A 20001-nucleotide genomic window follows, 5' to 3' on the forward strand; every position below is an offset into this window, starting at 1 on the left:
CGTAGAACTGAAAACAAGAGATTTTGCTTCCCATCATTTATAAATAGATAATAGAGTATCCTGGGCAACGCTGAGCCCTGTAAATGTTGTTGTACTACAACTCCCAAGTTCTCCCCACCCCTGTAACCTGCAGATACTCCTTTAGATTGTAAGAGTGTTTGTTAGATAATTATAATTATCGTTTATAGAAATCCTATTAAATCCTGGTGTAACTTGCTGGCGCTCTATAAATAAATGATAATGAAAACAAACCAGGTGTTAATGATGAAGGGCAGTTGGAATGCTGAAAGCAAGCATATGGTTGGCTGCTGTCAGTCACATGGCTGGGGCAAGAACCTCTGTTAATAAGTGCAATAATTACAGGCCATTAACTATGGCCCAGCTGGTTATATGTATATGAACTGCCAAATAATCTAGTAACATGGGCCTGCTTGCCAGTACTGACCTGCTCCCCACTGGGTCCCTGGGGTTCTCTAGTCTCTGGGTTGACAGTTCTGACAGGGCACTAATGCCCCCCAGCAGGCCCAGACTGGCAATCTGTGGGTTCAGGCAAATGCCAGAGGGGCTGCTGTAAGATGCCATAGACACTCACTATTTATTGGGCTGGGGGGGCTGTTTGGGCCTCTGGGTACTTGGAATGCCAGGACCCAGGCCCAGACTGGCAATCTGTGGGTTCAGGCAAATGCCAGAGGGGCTGCTGTAAGATGCCATAGACACTCACTATTTATTGGGCTGGGGGGGGGGGCTGTTTGGGCCTCTGGGTACTTGGAATGCCAGGACCCAGGCCCAGACTGGCAATCTGTGGGTTCAGGCAAATGCCAGAGGGGCTGCTGTAAGGTGCCATAGACAGTCACTATTTATTGGGCTGGGGGGGGGGGCTGTTTGGGCCTCTGGGTACTTGGAATGCCAGGACCCAGGCCCAGACTGGCAATCTGTGGGTTCAGGCAAATGCCAGAGGGGCTGCTGTAAGGTGCCATAGACAGTCACTATTTATTGGGCTGGGGGGGCTGTTTGGGCCTCTGGGTACTTGGAATGCCAGGGCCCAGGCCCAGACTGGCAATCTGTGGGTTCAGGCAAATGCCAGAGGGGCTGCTGTAAGATGCCATAGACAGTCACTATTTATTGGGCTGGGGGGCTGTTTGGGCCTCTGGGTACTTGGAATGTCAGAGCCTGTTTTAAATCCCACTCCAGGCCTGCCCCCCAGTTGCACCTTAGGCACGTGTCTCTTATGCCTACCCCTAGTTTCAGCCCTGTTTTATCACCAGGAAATTACCATTATTAGTACAGTAACATAACAAGAGCCATAAATATCCTGTCAATTATATTCTACCCTATACATTATAAATGGCCTTCAGCCTTGTGCCTTTATATGGTCTGTAAACTTGGAGGAATCACTACAGACACGTTTATTTAACATAGGGGTGACCAATTCAGCATATAAAACACAAAGCATAAAAATAAATCCTGCCCTCTGGGCGCTACCTTCACACATTTGATGAATCCCCTCACTAAACCGGGCCCCATATGGACTGTCAGTAAGAACACACACATTTTTGGGGTCACCCCTGTACAGGTATGGGACCAATTATCCGGAATACGCGGGACTTGGGGTATTCTGGATAAGGGGTCTTTCCATAAATCGGATCTCCTACCTAAAGTCTGCTAAAAACATTATTTAATCAGTAATTAAACCCAATAGGATTGTTTTTCCTTCAATAAGGATTCATTATATCTTAGTTGGGATCAAGTACAGGTACTGTTTTATTATTACAGAGAAAAGGGAATCATTTAACCATTAAATAAACCCAATAGGGCTGTTCTGCCCCAATAAGGGGTAATTATATCTTAGTTGGGATCAAGTACAGGTACTGTTTTATTATTACAGAGAAAAGGGAATCATTTAACCATTAAATAAACCCAATAGGGCTGTTCTGCCCCCAATAAGGGGTAATTATATCTTAGTTGGGATCAAGTACAGGTACTGTTTTATTATTACAGAGAAAAGGGAATCATTTAACCATTAAATAAACCCAATAGGGCTGTTCTGCCCCCAATAAGGGGTAATTATATCTTAGTTGGGATCAAGTACAGGTACTGTTTTATTATTACAGAGAAAAGGGAATCATTTAACCATTAAATAAACCCAATAGGGCTGTTCTGCCCCCAATAAGGGGTAATTATATCTTAGTTGGGATCAAGTACAGGTACTGTTTTATTATTACAGAGAAAAGGGAATCATTTAACCATTAAATAAACCCAATAGGGCTGTTCTGCCCCCAATAAGGGGTAATTATATCTTAGTTGGGATCAAGTACAGGTACTGTTTTATTATTACAGAGAAAAGGGAATCATTTAACCATTAAATAAACCAAATAGGGCTGTTCTGCCCCAATAAGGGGTAATTATATCTTAGTTGGGATCAAGTACAGGTACTGTTTTATTATTACAGAGAAAAGGGAATCATTTAACCATTAAATAAACCCAAAAGGGCTGTTCTGCCCCCAATAAGGGGTAATTATATCTTAGTTGGGATCAAGTACAGGTACTGTTTTATTATTACAGAGAAAAGGGAATCATTTAACCATTAAATAAACCCAATAGGGCTGTTCTGCCCCCAATAAGGGGTAATTATATCTTAGTTGGGATCAAGTACAGGTACTGTTTTATTATTACAGAGAAAAGGGAATCATTTAACCATTAAATAAACCCAATAGGGCTGTTCTGCCCCCAATAAGGGGTAATTATATCTTAGTTGGGATCAAGTACAGGTACTGTTTTATTATTACAGAGAAAAAAGAACAGTCATAGTGGGTTTATTTAATGGTTAAATGATTTCATTTAACCATAAAATAAACCCACTAGGACTGTTCTGCCCCCAATAAGGGGTAATTATATCTTAGTTGGGATCAAGAACAGGTACTGTTTTATTATTACAGAGAAAAGGGAATCATTTAACCATTAAATAAACCCAATAGGGCTGTTCTGCCCCCAATAAGGGGTAATTAATTATCCAGAGTGTAAGCTCTTGTGATCCAAGCTCTTAATCCTATTGCTTCATTCTGCCGTGTTTATTTGTTTAGATCGTTGCTTGTGTATGAGTGTAACTTGCTGGCACTATATAAATAAATGATGATGATGATGATGATGATGAAACCTTACAAAGCTCTCCTCTTAGCGACGATTATGACTGTGTCCTGCGCCAGGGTTATTTCCGTTCCCCTGTCAGCTACAACACTCAGCCACGTCTCTAACTCACCCCCTAACTGCTATTCCACTATCTGCTTAAGCTCCGTCCTTTAATGGCTCCTTCTTATTATTATTATTACAGCCCCACTTCCTAAAGCCCCAGGAGTGCGGGAGGTTATAGTAAATCTAGTGAAGCAGCACGAGGCGAGCGTCAGTGGGGAGTCGTACAGAAACAAGGACAATAAAAAGAAAAATGAAACATGGAAAAGAATTGAAGGATGGGAGCGTGAAGGCTGAATGGGGAGGGGCACATTGGGGCTGTATGGGGAAGGCTACTGAGGGGAATGGAGAGCTCTGCGGGATGGGAGAGGGAGGATTATGGGTTGCAATAAAGCCCTACATAGGCAGAAGGGAATACGGGGATATATATATAATACACAGGAAAAGTTGGAGAATAAGAAATGAATGACGCATGTGAGAGAGACACTAAAACGCATTAATGGGACCCAGAGAGAGGGATATAGTGGGAATAAAGGGAATAGGAATTATTTCTTATTTTAAGCATCTTGCCCATTTCGCTGTACAACAAAGAGTAGTTTACCTTTGAGTTAACTTTTAGTTATAGGATAAGCAATACTTTTCCACCAGACTTCCACCTATTTCTCCTGACTCTTTCCAGCTTGTAAATTGGGGGGGGGGGGGGGTCATTGCTATTGTTAGCAATGTTAGCTCCGGAGGCTACAACAATGCTATTGTTATTGTTTTATTTTATTACTAATCTTTCTATTCAGGCCTCTCCGAATCATATTCCAGTCTCCCATTCACAACACTGTGTGGTCGTTGGGGTAATTTGGACCCTAGCAACCGGAGAGCTGCTAAATTTCCAAACTGGAGAGCTGCAGAACAAGAAGCTAAATAACTGAAAAACCCACACACAATAAAAAAAAATGAAGACCAATTGCAAACTGTCTCAAAATATCTGAAAGTGAATTTAAAGGTAAACAACCCCTTTAACATACACTGACTGGCACAGTGTTGGATTTAGGTCTGGAATGAGCTTCAAAACACGCCCTGGCATTCCAAGTACCCAGAGGCCCAAACAGCCCCCCCCCCAGCCCAATAAATAATGACTGTCTATGGCATCTTACAGCAGCCCCTCTGGCATTTGCCTGAACCCACAGATTGCCAGTCTGGGCCTGGCATTCCAAGTACCCAGAGGCCCAAACAGCCCCCCCCAGCCCAATAAATAGTGAGTGTCTATGGCATCTTACAGCAGCCCCTCTGGCATTTGCCTGAACCCACAGATTGCCAGTCTGGGCCTGGCATTCCAAGTACCCAGAGGCCCAAACAGCCCCCCAGCCCAATAAATAGTGACTATGGCATCTTACAGCAGCCCCTCTGGCATTTGCCTGAACCCACAGATTGCCAGTCCATGTGTATATATACACAGACACGCGTGTGTACATACTATCCCTGCGAGTGGGCTACACATCCCAGCCGGTGCATCTCACAGCCGTGAGTTAGAGAGTGAGAGTTCTCCAACAGAATTGCAGTTGTCCGACAGAAGCGCACAGAGCGGCGGCTAGGGGCTCTCCATCATTCTCAATCTAGGCCATGATGTACTAACGGCAAGAAAGGGTAAGGGAAACGTAGCCCCACCTGGGAATTCCAGTGCACACAAACAACAAATAGCCTACATCCTACATTCTGAAGGTCTCCCACCGAAAATAAATCCACATCAGAGCTTGAGGATTTCATTCTGGGCCAAATCTCCATATCCATAACTGACTGCCATAAATAAAGTTTATTTATGTGTTACTGTGCGGCCCAGCAACTGCGAAGGGAGTTATAGTTCACAACAGCTGCAGGGCCCCAAGTGCCTCTGAGAGTTACATTAACATACTGTACAAAGTTTGACGATCAACATATTTTATATGGGTTTCAGTGATCACAGAACTTTACAGACAAGGAATGGCCAGCCAGTAAGCCAGACGGGATAGGTAGGCAGAAGGAAGAACACCTATTCCTATCCAGCTACTAAATGCCAGGGCTAACGTACCTGTGTGGCACTGAGTACACATAGCAGCTTGGACGCTTATCTCTTTTTGCCTGCTGGAAACATGAATGCCCTAACCTGCCGCCCATCACATTTACAGGCCAGAGGCGTGGGGCTGCCATAATATTGGTCATATGTTCTCCAGCAGGAGGGCCCCCGATCTGAACTAGTCTTGTCTCTGCCAATGTCCAGTCGCCAGCATACTTGTAACGTTTAGTAAAGAATGTCCTATTCCTAGCAACTTTCCAATTGGTCTTCATTTTTTATTTGCCTTTTTCTTCTGCCTCTTACCCAAATGGGGAGGCACTGGCCTCGGCAGGCAAAAATTATGGATCTGAAAGGCTACAATATTATTATTAATATTATTATTGCCACTTCTTGTTACGTATCTTTAGTTCAGTCCCTCTCCTATTCAATTTCCAGTCTCCTATTCAATTTCCTCTCCTATTTCAATTTCCAGTTTCTCATTCAAACCACTGCCTGGTTGCCAGGGCAATTCGGACCATAACAACTAGATAGGGCTGAGATTCCAAACTGATGAACAGCTAAACCATTCAGAAACCACAGAAAGTGAAGTGAAGACCAACTGCAAATTGTTTCAGAATATCAAGCTGTACGTCTTTGGGCAGGACGATCAACTATCTGGGTAATGGAAGGGTTAATTTCAAACCCCTCCGGCAAAGGCAAAAGTCCTTTCTCATTTCCTACCCCATTACATTACACTTGCAGGATATTCCAGGCTGCTTCATATCAAGGTAGGAGAATTGCTGTATCAAACAGGGCCACATTGTACAGCTCTGCTTTAGCTCATAACTGATTGCAGAACATTCCTCCCAAAGGCCTTTTCTCCTGATGATACACTGATATCCGCACGGTATTATCGCTATAAAGTTCAACTCATCTGCCATTCGGAAGCTTTAGGCTTTTTCTGCGCTGTCGATGGAAGCGGCTTTCATATACAGCATTGGTTGGTCGCCTAAAGCTTTATAATTATCACAAATAGATTCCCTTTAACACAATGCTGTAATCTCAACGAGTTCTGTTTCAGTTAAAAGGATCTACAGAGTTATCCAGGGGGTTAGAGGACTCTTTCAGGAGACAGGCGTACCCGTGGCATCTGGATAGACACCCCCACAGACACACAGTATTGGAGACAGGTCTATGCAGCACTTATCCATCAGTACTGCAGTGCCTAAAGGTTTGCCATACACAGTGATATCCGCCTGTTGGCGACTATGCTTATGCCTTGGGCAGATTTGGCTGCCCTGATGCTGGGGTGCAACTCTGCGCCGGGCTCTTCTACAGATTTTTTGCAGGGGGACCCGGTGCCGAGTAGTTACCCCACTGAGGGCCAGTACTATACTTTTATATCACACAGCAGGCTCTAGGGAAAAGGACCTTATCAGCGTGCCAAGTTGGGCCTGATAGATGGGATTTTTAAACCAGTCCGATAGGAATCTGAACGATTTGTGGGCAGATATTGGTCGGGGCAGGCCAGTTGGCGAGCTTAAGAACCCGGTATTTTACACCAGCTTTTAATCAGGTAGTTATGTCCCAGGCTGCCTTTGGGCTCTGCCCCTAAACATTAAGGTCTAAGTCTAAGGTAACAGTAAACATATGACCCAAAAGGGTTTAATGGAAACATCTCTGTCATAAGCAACTGGCAAACCAGCACATTAAGCCCACAGCCAACAACCGGATATTTGGGCCCTGGCAAATACACAAATCCCCCACCAGCCTAATAAATAGTGACTGTCTATGGCCGCCCATCTGGCATTTACCTAAATCCCCAGATTGCCAATCAGGGGCTGCCTGTCCCTATCCAGATGTCAGGTCTGTATTATTTTGTCCACTAGAAACAAGATAACAAGCTTGCTACTGGCTACCAGCTGGCTATGTCTGCTTCAAATATTCAAAATATGTCTCACTTATTTGGGGCTATCTCTCTCTCACTCTCTCGCTCACTCTCTCTCTGTCTATCTGTGTATGATTATGATGCCCATGTGGTCGGACAGCAGCATCCACCCTTATTTCCATTTATATCTGGGAATGTGCTTTTCATGGCCGTCTCCAGGCTCTACCGCAGGCATTAAGAGTTTAGACAAACACTTGTTTCCCTGCAATTTATTAAGAATGCAGGGATTTAAACATTTGTCAAAGACCATATGCCAGACTTTCTCTGTCTGAGACATCCCAGTGGGACCAGAAAACAGAGTTACGGCACGTGCCAAAACCCCCATGGCTTGCGCTGAGAATTCATCATTTACCATTTCAAGTCAACTTTTTATATATATATATATATAAAATGGTGTGCTGGTCCTGTTTATAGGTATATATATATATATATATATATATATATATATATATATAAACAGTTCATAAGCTGCACACCAAAAGTGAGAGACGCTACCTGGGTGCCAGGACAGTGTAGTAATCTGTAGATAAACGGAGAGGAACGGCACTCACAGGGAATTTTCACACCAAGGACATCAACAAGTTTGTAGAAAAGTGAGGTTCTTTATTAGTCCGACGTTTCAGGTCCCTGATGAAAGTTCCTGAAGGAACTGAAAACGTCGGACTAATAAAGAACCTCACTTTTCTACAAACTTGTTGATGTCCTTGGTGTGAAAATTCCCTGTGAGTGCCGTTCCTCTCCGTTTATCTATATATATATATATATATATATATATATATATTTATTTTAGTGCATTATCACCTTGTAGTGTGTTGGATTTTAGTTTTCCCACAAAGATGCCACGACTGATGACAAAAAACATTAACAATTAAGCCTAAAGCCAAGAGCTTGCTATTAATTAACCTGTAGTGGTCCTGATTAGGAAGCGATGAACACTGTGGATCATTCCAGACTGTTAATAAAGAAGTTTCCCACTCTAATTTTGTCAAAGCCTATAGGTATAACAGGACTTGGATCTACAACCCATATAAACTGCTAAGGACACTGACAAAAGAACCAACATGGGCCACAAATGCCCCCCAGCACCCCCCTTTAGCGTGTTATATACCAAGGCATACAGGAGTGTAGAATAAATGCCACGTGACTAGTCTGTGGCTGACAGGTTGAGCCAATCTCACCTTTCACACTGAGTTCTGCGTAGTTGGAGACCCCTGATCCCCCCGAGGAGCGAAGGACACAGCGGTATTTGCTGATGCTGCGCTGAGACGTGTCCCCAACACTGACCGTGGCAGAAAACCGTCTGTGGTTCACAACCCGTGTCACCATGAGGGCCGTGTCACGTCCGTTCCATTGCTGTGAAGGGAAATGTAAATGTCAAAGATATATAACCAATATATATATATATTTCATACCTTTCATTCCCACCTCTCCTGTATAATCATAGGGGCATTTTACTGAAGGCTGGGGGTAGCTAAACCTTCCCAAACCAGCAGGGAAATGTCCTTTACATATATAGGCACATGACGGACAAACGCCATTTATTTTTGCTACGTGTTTTGGGTGCTAATATACATGAAAGAGGCTCAGCAATTAATATGCCATGTGTTCCCAGGGTATTGTACATGGAATTAAAATTGGATTTATTATGCCGTAAAATTAGCAGCTGGCATTTCATTTATTCATCCATGGGGTTTGGGGCAATATACATAAAGCTGCCCTTGAATTAGATACCAAGTTAGGGCTGTATTTATCCATCAGGTGCCCACTATATTAAGATCTTGTTCATTTAATAATCTGGGGTAATATATACTAGGGTGACCAGATCACTTAAAAAATCAGGGACATCTAATAAAAACCAGCCAGCAAGGCTAAACTGATTGCAGTTTATTTTAAATGCAATCAGTGCTGCCCCGCAACATGTATTAATTAGACCTGTCAAGTGATCTGGTCACCCTAATTATATACAGAATAAATTGTTGTTCAGTGTAGGCCTCCTAGGGGAAACCACAATGATGAATGGAACCCTGCTTTACTCAACCAGTTATCTGTGTTGGACACACAAAATGAGTCCTTGTGGTTAATGCCATTCTAGTCCTGATTATGGGCCGGTTATGGGAGATAGCTCTTAGTACAAGTTGATCCAGGGACTGGTCCGATTGCCATCTTGGAGTCAGGAAGGAATTTCTTCCCCTTTACGGCAAATTAGAGAGGCTTCAGATGGGGTTTTGCCTTCCTCTGGATCAACTAGAAGTTAGGCAGGTTATATATAGGCATTATGGTTGAACTTGATGGACGTGTGTCTTTTTTCAACCTCACTTACTATGTTACTATGTTATTGTACCCAATGATTATACCCCCCCTTTGTACCCTAAAGCCCTGTTAATGTACTAGCAGTGGAGGGAGGATTTAACATGAGGAGGAGGCAACAGGCCTGCAGGCAACTAACACAGACGTCAGTGTGAATGTTATACATGACTGCGGGTGGGGACATCTGCTCTCCTTTCTAGTTGACATTCCGCTTATAAGTTTGGGAAAACAATCTCGTTATTCCCCGATATTTCCCCATTAAAGCAGCAAAACAAATCTATTTAAAAGGAGATGTTTCTGTTTAAGATAAATGTATCTGTGGAGGTCAAACAAAATTAAAGCAATAAATCTCCCGGTGAGGCAGCCAAGGCAATGTGGGCCGATGTTGGCGAAGCGCGGCCTCCGACACATGAGTCACATTATAAGAGCGCCGCCGTGTAGCCCCCAGGCAGGGACACTCCCTGTAAGTGCTGCTTGAATTGTGCTTTCCCTGAAAATGTGTGAAGGGCTTCCCTGTAACTAAAGGTCCCCATACACGTGAAGATTCCAGATTCCGAGATCGCCAAGCGAGCGGATCTTCACCCAATATCCCCACTAATTCGATCGTTTGGCCCTGGGGTGTTAAGAGTGTTACTGGTTTAGTCAGGCCGGGCTGGACACTGCCCAGTCACTATAACTATAACACTACAAAGCCAACCATGAAGCAGTGAGTGTAGTGATGGGGAGTTCCCGGCCCACATGGAGACTTTACCTGCAGCCAAAGCTTGTCGTGCTGGGACCATTTCCCCCCAGCGATGCATTGGAAAGTGGCGTTCTGTCCCACATTGACCTCCACGTTCTGCAGGCGCAGGAAATGGGGTGCGTTTCCTTGGGGCACAGAGAAAATGGCAATTTAAGTGCATCGGTTGGTTGGGTTAATGAAGCCAAAATCCACCACTGGGCCAGACCCAGGCAACAGAAAGGGACAACATGGCTTTCACTGCAAACACAGCTAGAAAGGACTTCAAAAAGATTGTAAACATAGCAGAAAGTTGCTTAGAATTTTATTTTTTTTTAATAAGCAATATATATATTTTTGGGTGGAGAATAACAGATTTATGTGTAAACCCATTTTTGGTGACCGCCTAATATAAGCAGCTGCTTAAAGGTTGCAGTGATTTGGGAGGGTGCGGGGCGGTGCAGGAGCTTTGGTGTGACTGGTTTGGGGTTTCTTTAACGCAGTGGTTGGCAAACTTGTTCAGCTGTAATTTAACTTGAAGGTCCAACCTTTGGCCAGGGCCTTCCTTAAAGCTACAAGCTATGGCCAGGGCCTCCTTGAAGGGCCAACCTTTGGCCAGCATCTATCTTAAAGGTCCAACCTTTGGCCAGAGCTCCCCTTGAAGGTCCTGCCTTTGGCCAGCATCCATCTTAAAGGTCCAACCTTTGGCCAGAGCCCCCCCTTTGAAGGTCCTGCCTTTGGCCAGCATCCATCTTAAAGGTCCAACCTTTGGCCAGAGCCCCCCCTTTGAAGGTCCTGCCTTTGGCCAGCATCCATCTTAAAGGTCCAACCTTCGGCCAGAGCCCCCCTTTGAAGGTCCTGCCTTTGGCCAGAGCTCCCTTCAAGATCTATTATCCGGAAACCCAATATCAAAAAAGCAGGAATGCCATTTGTCTGTCAAAGAAACAGTTCTTATTTGCCACATTTTGAATGAACAGAGACCTCCTCTCACCCTAATACAGAGCCCCAAAAAAAACAAACTCTCCCCCATCCACTTTTCCATTATACAGACTTTCTGCATTCGGTATAAGAGAGTGATAAGTGGGCAGACACCAGAATCACGAGCCTCCTATTGCCTACTAACCGGCTGTGTATGCTATATAGGCAGACTCTACCACTTATTCCTAAACCAGCTATAAATGGGATTGCTTCTTTCTCCATAAAAGTAGTGCTGCCTGTGATTGCGTGTCTGGAGCAAAAAGGAAGAAAAATACAGAGGCAGTGGAGTTGCAAGATGAGGCATTATTATCTCGGTGGGACACAGATGGAATGCACCGGCGCTGTAAAGTGAATCGGAGAGAAGAACACAAACAATATGAGCGACAGAAACAGAACAATTGGAACAAACCAGACGTGAGGCCCGACAGCCCTGGCCATAAGGGATTACAATCTAGGGGGTCTGCCCTGATCAGTTCCATGACAAGGAATCAGAAACTTGTGTCTCTCCGGTTGTTGTATGACTACAAATCCCAGCATCTCCCCACAGGTACATCCAATATGTCACATTGATCAGCTCCCCTTACAAAATGACCCCTCTTTTGGAAACAACACAAACGATTTGTAAACAGTCCCTGGAATCCCAATCCCCCGCGGCCCCACTAAACATCACCATTGTATTATTAAGGCACTGAATCTTGCTCCACTTAAGGTGACTGCAGCCTGCAAGTAATGAGATACCCTGCCTTGGAGAAACACTTTATGAGATTTCGCCTCTTGTGCAGTTAACCCCTTCCAAACAATTTTAAAGATAGCGGATAACTGGATAAAAAAAAATCATTTTGAACTGACTTGAAAAAAAAAAGGATATTTTTAAAATAAAACAAAAGAAAAAGACTCACACACACACATATATATATATATATATATATATATATATATATATATATATATATATAGTAACACAAAACCCTCATATCAAAGTTAAAAAAAGCACTCTAAGGTTTCTAACATTCTGGATTTCTGAAAATGTATGCTGACCTTTCCAGCGTCTGACAGCCTGTTTATCTCACTGTAGAGCTGATGGCTGCCTGACTGGCTTAAAACTTCTCGAAAAATGCAATTGCGCCCAACTTTGGCAAGTAATGGAGGCAGATGTGTGTGCGCATTAGCACTGTGTACGGCAGCCCTATGTGCAGGGGAGGAATTAGCTCTGAAGCACAGTGTCAATTTAAAAAAAAAAGGGAAAGGTAAGCAAAAAGTCATATGCGGCAGTGGAAATTAAATAAAAAAAATATATAAAATAAACTTGAGGCAGAGAAATGTAATACCTGCATGTCTTCTCATTGTAAGATTTGTACTTTAATATAATAGCAAGTGGTGTTTAAACAGTTCTGACCTTTAGAAGGAAGGGAAAAGATGGAGAGTGGGGAGAAGCAGGGTGAGGCGGAAGGAAAGAGAGAGATTTTACTGTAACTGAGGAGAATTGGCAAAGAATAACTCTGAGTGGGGTTTTGTGTGTAGCAGAAAGGACAAAATGAATCTATAAAATAGAATATGTAGTATAAAGGGGATGAAAGAATAAGAACTGAGTGAAAGACAAAAGAGCAAATATTGGAGAATTCATAGAAGAGAAATAGAGCGTAAAACTGGAAATTCCAGTAAAAGGGGAGAAGGATGAGTCAAAGAATGGAAAAGCCTTACTAACAGAAAGAGGAGAGAATGATGGAGGGAAGAGAGAAGGAAAGATTAAGAGAAGTGAGGAGAATGGGAAGGATTGGAAAGGAAAGGGCTGCACATAGTATTGAGTGCACTTACGGCAGGGGTGAGCCAGAACCCGGACCTCGTCCACAGCAATGTACCCAGAGTGATCCTTAACGGAGACAGCTTCAAATATGATCTGTTAGAGACCCACAGAAGGAGACTTGATATTTGCAAGAAGGGTCACTTCTGTAACAGTATAAAACTCCAACTAGCCATTGGTTGTGTGTCTTACCTGATAGAAGTTGGGCCAGAAGGTACTGATGGCCAACTCGGCATGGACCCAGCCTTCCGTAACTACCCCAGACACATTCCATACCGGATTTCCCTGGGGCCCCCCGTTCACTTTCACGTAGACATTGAGAGAGCCTGGGCTGGTGCGGCCGGACATGTAGTAATGGAAATCAATGCAGTGAGTGTCGTTCTCTTTGAGCACGGGAAGGAGGAGATGGGCCTTCTGTCCAGAAGCAAAGCCAGAACTGTTCACCACCATGAAAGAACCTGGGGAGACACAGTACGAAGTCCAGGATATGATGAAATGCAGATATTAGAGAGGGAAAGGAGCAGGTTAATAGAGATAAATGCACTAATCTAACTGGAAAAGACAGATTTAAACAAAGTACTGAAAACAGAGGAATGTAAACAGGGGAGGCCATGCAAGTAACTAGATGTGTGCATCACCTGTTGGTATAGAAGGATCCAGCGGGGGTCTCTCCCATGTGTTTACCTGCTCCCACGTGAAGCCATTGGTGCCCAGTGCCACGCTGTATCCACAACTATTGTAATGTTCTTCAAATGTGCAACCACCTGTAGGGGGCGAGCAAGAGATTTGGGAATAACTATGGATGGGTAGACTTACCTTTCTCTACACAACAACATTATGGGTGCAGTGCAGGATTGATTGTGGCCTGCTAAAGCACAGAAAGACATGTGGAATAAAGAAGCCAGAAAAGCCAAAAGGGAGAGCAATTAACAAAAAGAAAAGACATTATATCAAGAAAACTGTAATTGGGAGTGGTGGCTGGCAACATGGGGAAAGCAGAAAGCAAAAACAATAGGAGAAGTGAATGAAAAGAGAAATGGAAGGTATAAAACACTTCAGGGAAGCACAAAGAATATAGAAAACAACAAAAGGCAAGGTGATATTTTATTAACATATTCTCCATTCATCCAGTGGATGATATTTGCTAGTAACTCATCAGAAAGGACGACTGGTTGTTTCAGGGGGAAATAAACCCCAAGCTGCGCTGGAAAAGGAAGACGAATCCTTTGAACTGTCCCAGACAGAGAGCAGGGAAGGACTGCAGATCTGCAGCAAGTACGGTGGGAGATTTCTAAGCCTTGGGCCAAATAGGTAGGAGAAGAAGGAGAGAGGCACAGGCACAGCGAGTGGGGAAGGGGCCTACGGGGACTCCATACACACACAAGGCAGGACTGGCACTGCCAACAAAGGATTTCCCTGTCTCTCCCTGCAGATTTAGAAAGGGCTGTCATGTGGAACACTGAACAAAGTAAAGATGTGGCAGCAACAGAGAGCAAACAGCACAGGCAGTGATTAAAGTCCCCCTTACACACTAATCCCAGCTTGCTTTCCCCGGCAGAACTACAAGTCCCACAAACAACGGTGCTGCCTGCAAGCTGCAGATTCACGGCTTACGTGCAACTTATGGTGTATGCTGCTCAGGTTTGAAATACTTTACCATATTCAGCAAGTCAATCATGCGTGTCATTCTAACATCACCTTTTCCAATATCCTTCTGCCGGATCAATAATGGGTAACAAATAGCACCCCCTCCCCAGATATCCGGACCGGAGCCCATACGATTAATGGCAAATGGTGTATGCGATGTATCAATACAAACCCAATAAAGAGCAGAAAGTAGCGCATTGCTATGTTCTGTGAAGCCTACGAATGAAATTCCCACTTCTAATTAATAGGACTATTTGTTTTGTTTTTTTTATGTTTGAAAAACGGCTTTGCAAAAAAAATAGATGGAATCTAAACAAACACAGGCGTAATACACTATCAGTATTTATTCAAGCGCACATCTGATTGTATTTCCATCTCGTGTTCACTAATTACAACAAATGTTAGGATTTCAGAGACGCTAAACCTGTTTGATTATTTTATTATTGTCAACAGTGGAAGAAAGGAGTCAGAATATGAGATGAGAGCGAGGGATGGAGAAAGGCACCATCATCATCATCATCACAATGAAGGCTGTATGGTTGTGATTTGCTTTGTATGTCAGGGACACACTGGCCAGATCACTATTAGTGCCCCTACTGCATCCCTACAACTTGGGGGAAAAGCTTTGGGGGCTCATTGGTGTTTCTCATGGAGGAAGCAAGGGTTTGGCAGAGGCATGACGATTGCATAGAAAGGGGGCAATAAGCAAGCAGGCCTTTGGGGCAAAGGGGCGGTTAACATGAAGGCCCAGGAGTGGAAATGTAGGAAGGTGCTAAAGAAAAAAAAAAAAAAGCTGGGATTTTGTAGGTGATACAGGGAGATTATGTAAGGGCTGTAGGTAAGTAAAGGTGCCCATACACGGGGAGATTCTAGCTGGCCATATCGGTCCTTTAAACCAATTCAGCTTGTTGAATTTACATTACATTTACTTATAATTATTTACAGTCAGGGGTACATTATCCCTTATAATACATGAGTGATACTCAGAGTTCCCTGTATAACTCAGCCTGCAGCCTTGTGCCTTTATATGGGCACAGAACCCCTCAGTGACTGCTAATATCCTTATCATTTACAGTAGGGGGTACATTATCCCTTATAATACATGAGTGATACTCAGAGTTCCCTGTATAACTCAGCCTGCAGCCTTGTGCCTTTATATGGGCACAGAACCCCTCAGTGACTGCTAATATCCTTATCATTTACAGTAGGGGGTACATTATCCCTTATAATACATGAGTGATACTCAGAGTTCCCTGTATAACTCAGCCTGCAGCCTTGTGCCTTTATATGGGCACAGAACCCCTCAGTGACTGCTAATATCCTTATCATTTACAGTAGGGGGTACATTATCCCTTATAATACATGAGTGATACTCAGAGTTCCCTGTATAACTCAGCCTGCAGCCTTGTGCCTTTATATGGGCACAGAACCCCTCAGTGACTGCTAATATCCTTATCATTTACAGTAGGGGGTACATTATCCCTTATAATACATGAGTGATACTCAGAGTTCCCTGTATAACTCAGCCTGCAGCCTCGTGCCTTTATATGGTCACAGAACCCCTCAGTGATTTCTAATATCCTTATCATTTACAATAGGGGGTACATAATTCACTATATATTTCTTATGCAGAAATGGCTTAAAAACTAGTACACACTTTGATCTGGTAGTTTACCATAGTTTTCGGGGTATTTTAAAACACCTTTCTGATTTAATAATATCTCTATAATGTAAAAAAGAGCCAGTGAGGGGGTAAATGTCGAACCTACACACACCGCTGCCTGTGAGTCTGTTACACTACATATAAATAGATGTTTTACAAATCTTTTTACATCCTTTGCACTTCCCCAATCACCTTCTGGGCCTCAGTATTAAAAATGAGCTCGGAATTCAGGGTCTGTTTAAGCTCGACACAAATACCCTTCGATCCATAATAAGCGAATGGCTGGAATGAGCGGCTTTCCGTGTGTTTGTATTGCGGCACAATCCTAAGTGCACCTGGGACTCCACATATATTACTTCCGTGCTGGGTGCATTTCAAAGACATTTTCGGTTTTACTTATTGTTTTATTTTACATTTGTTCCATATGGCAGGTTTCTCCCATTTTAGATTGTTTGGTTGGCAGAAAGTCATCATGCAGCAAAAGGCTATGAATAGCGAAAATGTAAAAGCTGATAGTGTTGCATTTATTGTTCTCTAAGCCAGAGAGCATTGGTATAATGTTATTCATTTCCCACTCTTAAATGTTCTCCTCTTTTCTATAATATTTTGCCATATAATATTTTAGCTGTGTTTGGGGGTCCAATCCCACCCCTGAAAAAGCTAAGAAGCACAAATATGTGGCTGTGGGATAGCAGGTATAGTAGGGAGAGATGGTGCCTATAGTAGCAGTGGGGGGATAATAGCCTCTGGGAAGGGACTGTGGCTGTGGGATAGCAGGTATAGTAGGGAGAGATGGTGCCTATAGTAGCAGTGGGGGGATAATAGCCTCTGGGAAGGGACTGGGGCTGTGGGATAGCAGGTATAGTAGGGAGAGATGGTGCCTATAGTAGCAGTGGGGGGATAATAGCCTCAGGGAAGGGACTGGGGCTGTGGGATAGCAGGTATAGTAGGGAGAGATGGTGCCTATAGTAGCAGTGGGGGGATAATAGCCTCTGGGAAGGGACTGGGGCTGTGGGATAGCAGGTATAGTAGGGAGAGATGGTGCCTATAGTAGCAGGGGGGGATAATAGCCTCTGGGAAGGGACTGGGGCTGTGGGATAGCAGGTATAGTAGGGAGAGATGGTGCCTATAGTATCAGTGGGGGTATAATAGCCTCTGGGAAGGGACTGGGGCTGTGGGATAGCAGGTATAGTAGGGAGAGATGGTGCCTATAGTAGCAGTGGGGGGATAATAGCCTCTGGGAAGGGACTGGGGCTGTGGGATAGCAGGTATAGTAGGGAGAGATGGTGCCTATAGTAGCAGTGGGGGGATAATAGCCTCTGGGAAGGGACTGGGGCTGTGGGATAGCAGGTATAGTAGGGAGAGATGGTGCCTATAGTAGCAGTGGGGGGATAATAGCCTCTGGGAAGGGACTGGGGCTGTGGGATAGCAGGTATAGTAGGGAGAGATGGTGCCTATAGTAGCAGTGGGGGGATAATAGCCTCTGGGAAGGGACTGGGGCTGTGGGATAGCAGGTATAGTAGGGAGAGATGTTGTAGTAGCGGAGTAGTGGGGATAATAGCCTCTTAGAGCAAAAAATACTCTTGTGAAAAACAGAAATAATGTCAGGATTTTCCTGCCCAAGTGGAGCCTACAACCGAATCTACAACAGAATCTGTTTTATCCAATCTATGGCACCACAATGCTATCAGATACTGGGAAGGCTGGGGACCGGGAGCTGTTGATGAGTGCAGTTAAATGGCAGCCAGTTGATTCATTTCCCACTATGTGACCCCAGAGCCCCTTAGTTACACCATGACAAATGCCAAGCTAGCAAGCTGCACTTTATCCACAATACCGTTCTTCAAACACACGCAGATTTCATAGGGGCAATTTATCCATTGAAATCAAGTTCCTCCTATTTATATGAAGCAAAAACGCAGAAACAAAAAAAAAAAAAACCTGCACCTTAATGGCCTTTTATTTTACAATCGGCAATTTTCCTTTTGCAGTGAAATGACAGGAGTTAAAGGGAGCAGGGGAAGTGCCAGTGGCACAGAGATGACAGCTGCCCTCTGATTGGTTACTCGCTATATAAAATACCCCCTTTCACTTGTACCTATTAGGCAACCTTCAATTTCGGGTTCTGGGAATAAGGTGCCTTATTTTATTAGGTTACAAAGGCATTTTGCAGAAATCCGGATAATTACAAGGCAGAGTTTAGCTTTGCACACATAATGAAAGTTTCACACGGGTAGTAAAAATGCCGTAATTTTTCCATTTTTCTCTCTCCTCCTCGACTGGCGCTGAATAGGCGGCATTGTGCCGACGGTATAAAGTGTTCAGCAGACAGAAAGTGTAATGGAGGAAGAAAAGATCTTAAAATCCACTTGAAGTTCTTCTCTGAAAGGAATTAATCACAGAGAAATGTTGTCTTTTATACATGCAAAATGGTTGCACCGCGCCTTTAGATGTGCGCGCTTGTTGTCACAAATCGCTGCTGCCACCCACACTCAATCACAACTTATATCGTTTCTATTCTCCCTGAAATTCTCCTGCAACCAGAGGGAAGCACAATGCCGAGTGCAGGGAAACAGTCGGCAGAAGCCAGACAATAAGGGCCGGGGAATGTGATATAAACACCTTCCGGCAAGGCACGCTCCCACCTCCCTGTAGGAAACAGAGATACACACACGGCACATCTTGTTGGAGAAGTGTCCACTCACAGTGAGGCCCAGATTGGCAGCAGCTAATGGTGCCTCCATATCTGATATACAGAATTAAAGTTACTGGGGTTGTGTACCCCAAGGCCCCCTGCTCACAGGACCTCCCACTCAACTACTGCCTACTCGCAGGACCTCCCACTCAACCACTGCCTACTCGCAGGACCTCCCACTCAACCACTACTCGCAGGACCTCCCACTCAACCGCTACTCGCAGGACCTCCCACTCATCCACTGCTCGCAGGACCTCCCACTCAACCACTACTCGCAGGACCTCCCACTCATCCACTACTCGCAGGACCTCCCACTCATCCACTGCTCGCAGGACCTCCCACTCATCCACTGCTTGCAGGACCTCCCACTCATCCACTGCTCGCAGGACCTCCCACTCATCCGCTAATGCTCTTGCATGATCAGCTCCACTGGCAACTGACCGGGCAGACAATTCAACCACCTCACGATTTATACAGATTTAGTCCCGGGCCTTTGTTGTCATCCACAAATCCGGGCCGAGTTGATCAACAGATCCACCAGGAAATAATCCAGGAAACAGTGCGTGTGTTATGGGGTATAGCTGGTTGCTATGGGTTGCCACCCAGGTGCAAATTTGGGCAGTGTTAATAAATGAGCACCTGTATATTTCCCTGTTAAAGGCTTATAGTAGGTTATACACCCTGCCAGTGTAGCAGGAATACAGTGCGCATAAAATACTGGTGCGTGGCACACTTTCCTTGTGTATACACAAATGCATTCATCTACAAACAACCCTTTATGCACACATGTCCATATGCATAGCCCCAGACACACACACATATTTATATAGTCACACAGAAAGGTGCACACACACACACACGTCCCTGCCGGCCTGGCGCACACACACACACACACACGTCCCTGCCGGCCTGGCGCACACACACACACACACACGTCCCTGCAGACCTGGCGCACACACACACACCTCCCCGCGGCCAGGCACACACACACACACACATGTCCCCACTGGCCTGGCGCACACAGTGTGCACAAAG

The 20001-nt window shown here is 44.4% G+C and overlaps 1 protein-coding gene across 10 annotated transcripts in view; it reads right to left on the reverse strand.

Moving 5' to 3' along the window:
- ptprt (protein tyrosine phosphatase receptor type T) overlaps positions 1–20001 on the reverse strand; it is a 120250-nt gene that overhangs the window by 53790 nt on the left and 46459 nt on the right. For 9 of the 10 annotated variants that reach the window (XM_012952797.3, XM_012952796.3, XM_004918539.4 and 6 more), the window contains exons 2-6: positions 13600–13725; positions 13154–13419; positions 12976–13057; positions 10216–10331; positions 8336–8510 (exon numbers count right to left, since the gene is read on the reverse strand). In XM_012952797.3, coding sequence (XP_012808251.1) covers positions 8336–8510; positions 10216–10331; positions 12976–13057; positions 13154–13419; positions 13600–13725 — 765 coding nt within the window. Of the gene's footprint in view, positions 1–8335; positions 8511–10215; positions 10332–12198; positions 12387–12975; positions 13058–13153; positions 13420–13599; positions 13726–20001 lie in introns of those variants that run through there. The other variant, XM_012952801.3, reaches the window with a different exon arrangement.

Source organism: Xenopus tropicalis, chromosome 10, assembly GCF_000004195.4.
Source record: "Xenopus tropicalis strain Nigerian chromosome 10, UCB_Xtro_10.0, whole genome shotgun sequence".
Taxonomy (NCBI): domain Eukaryota; kingdom Metazoa; phylum Chordata; class Amphibia; order Anura; family Pipidae; genus Xenopus; species Xenopus tropicalis.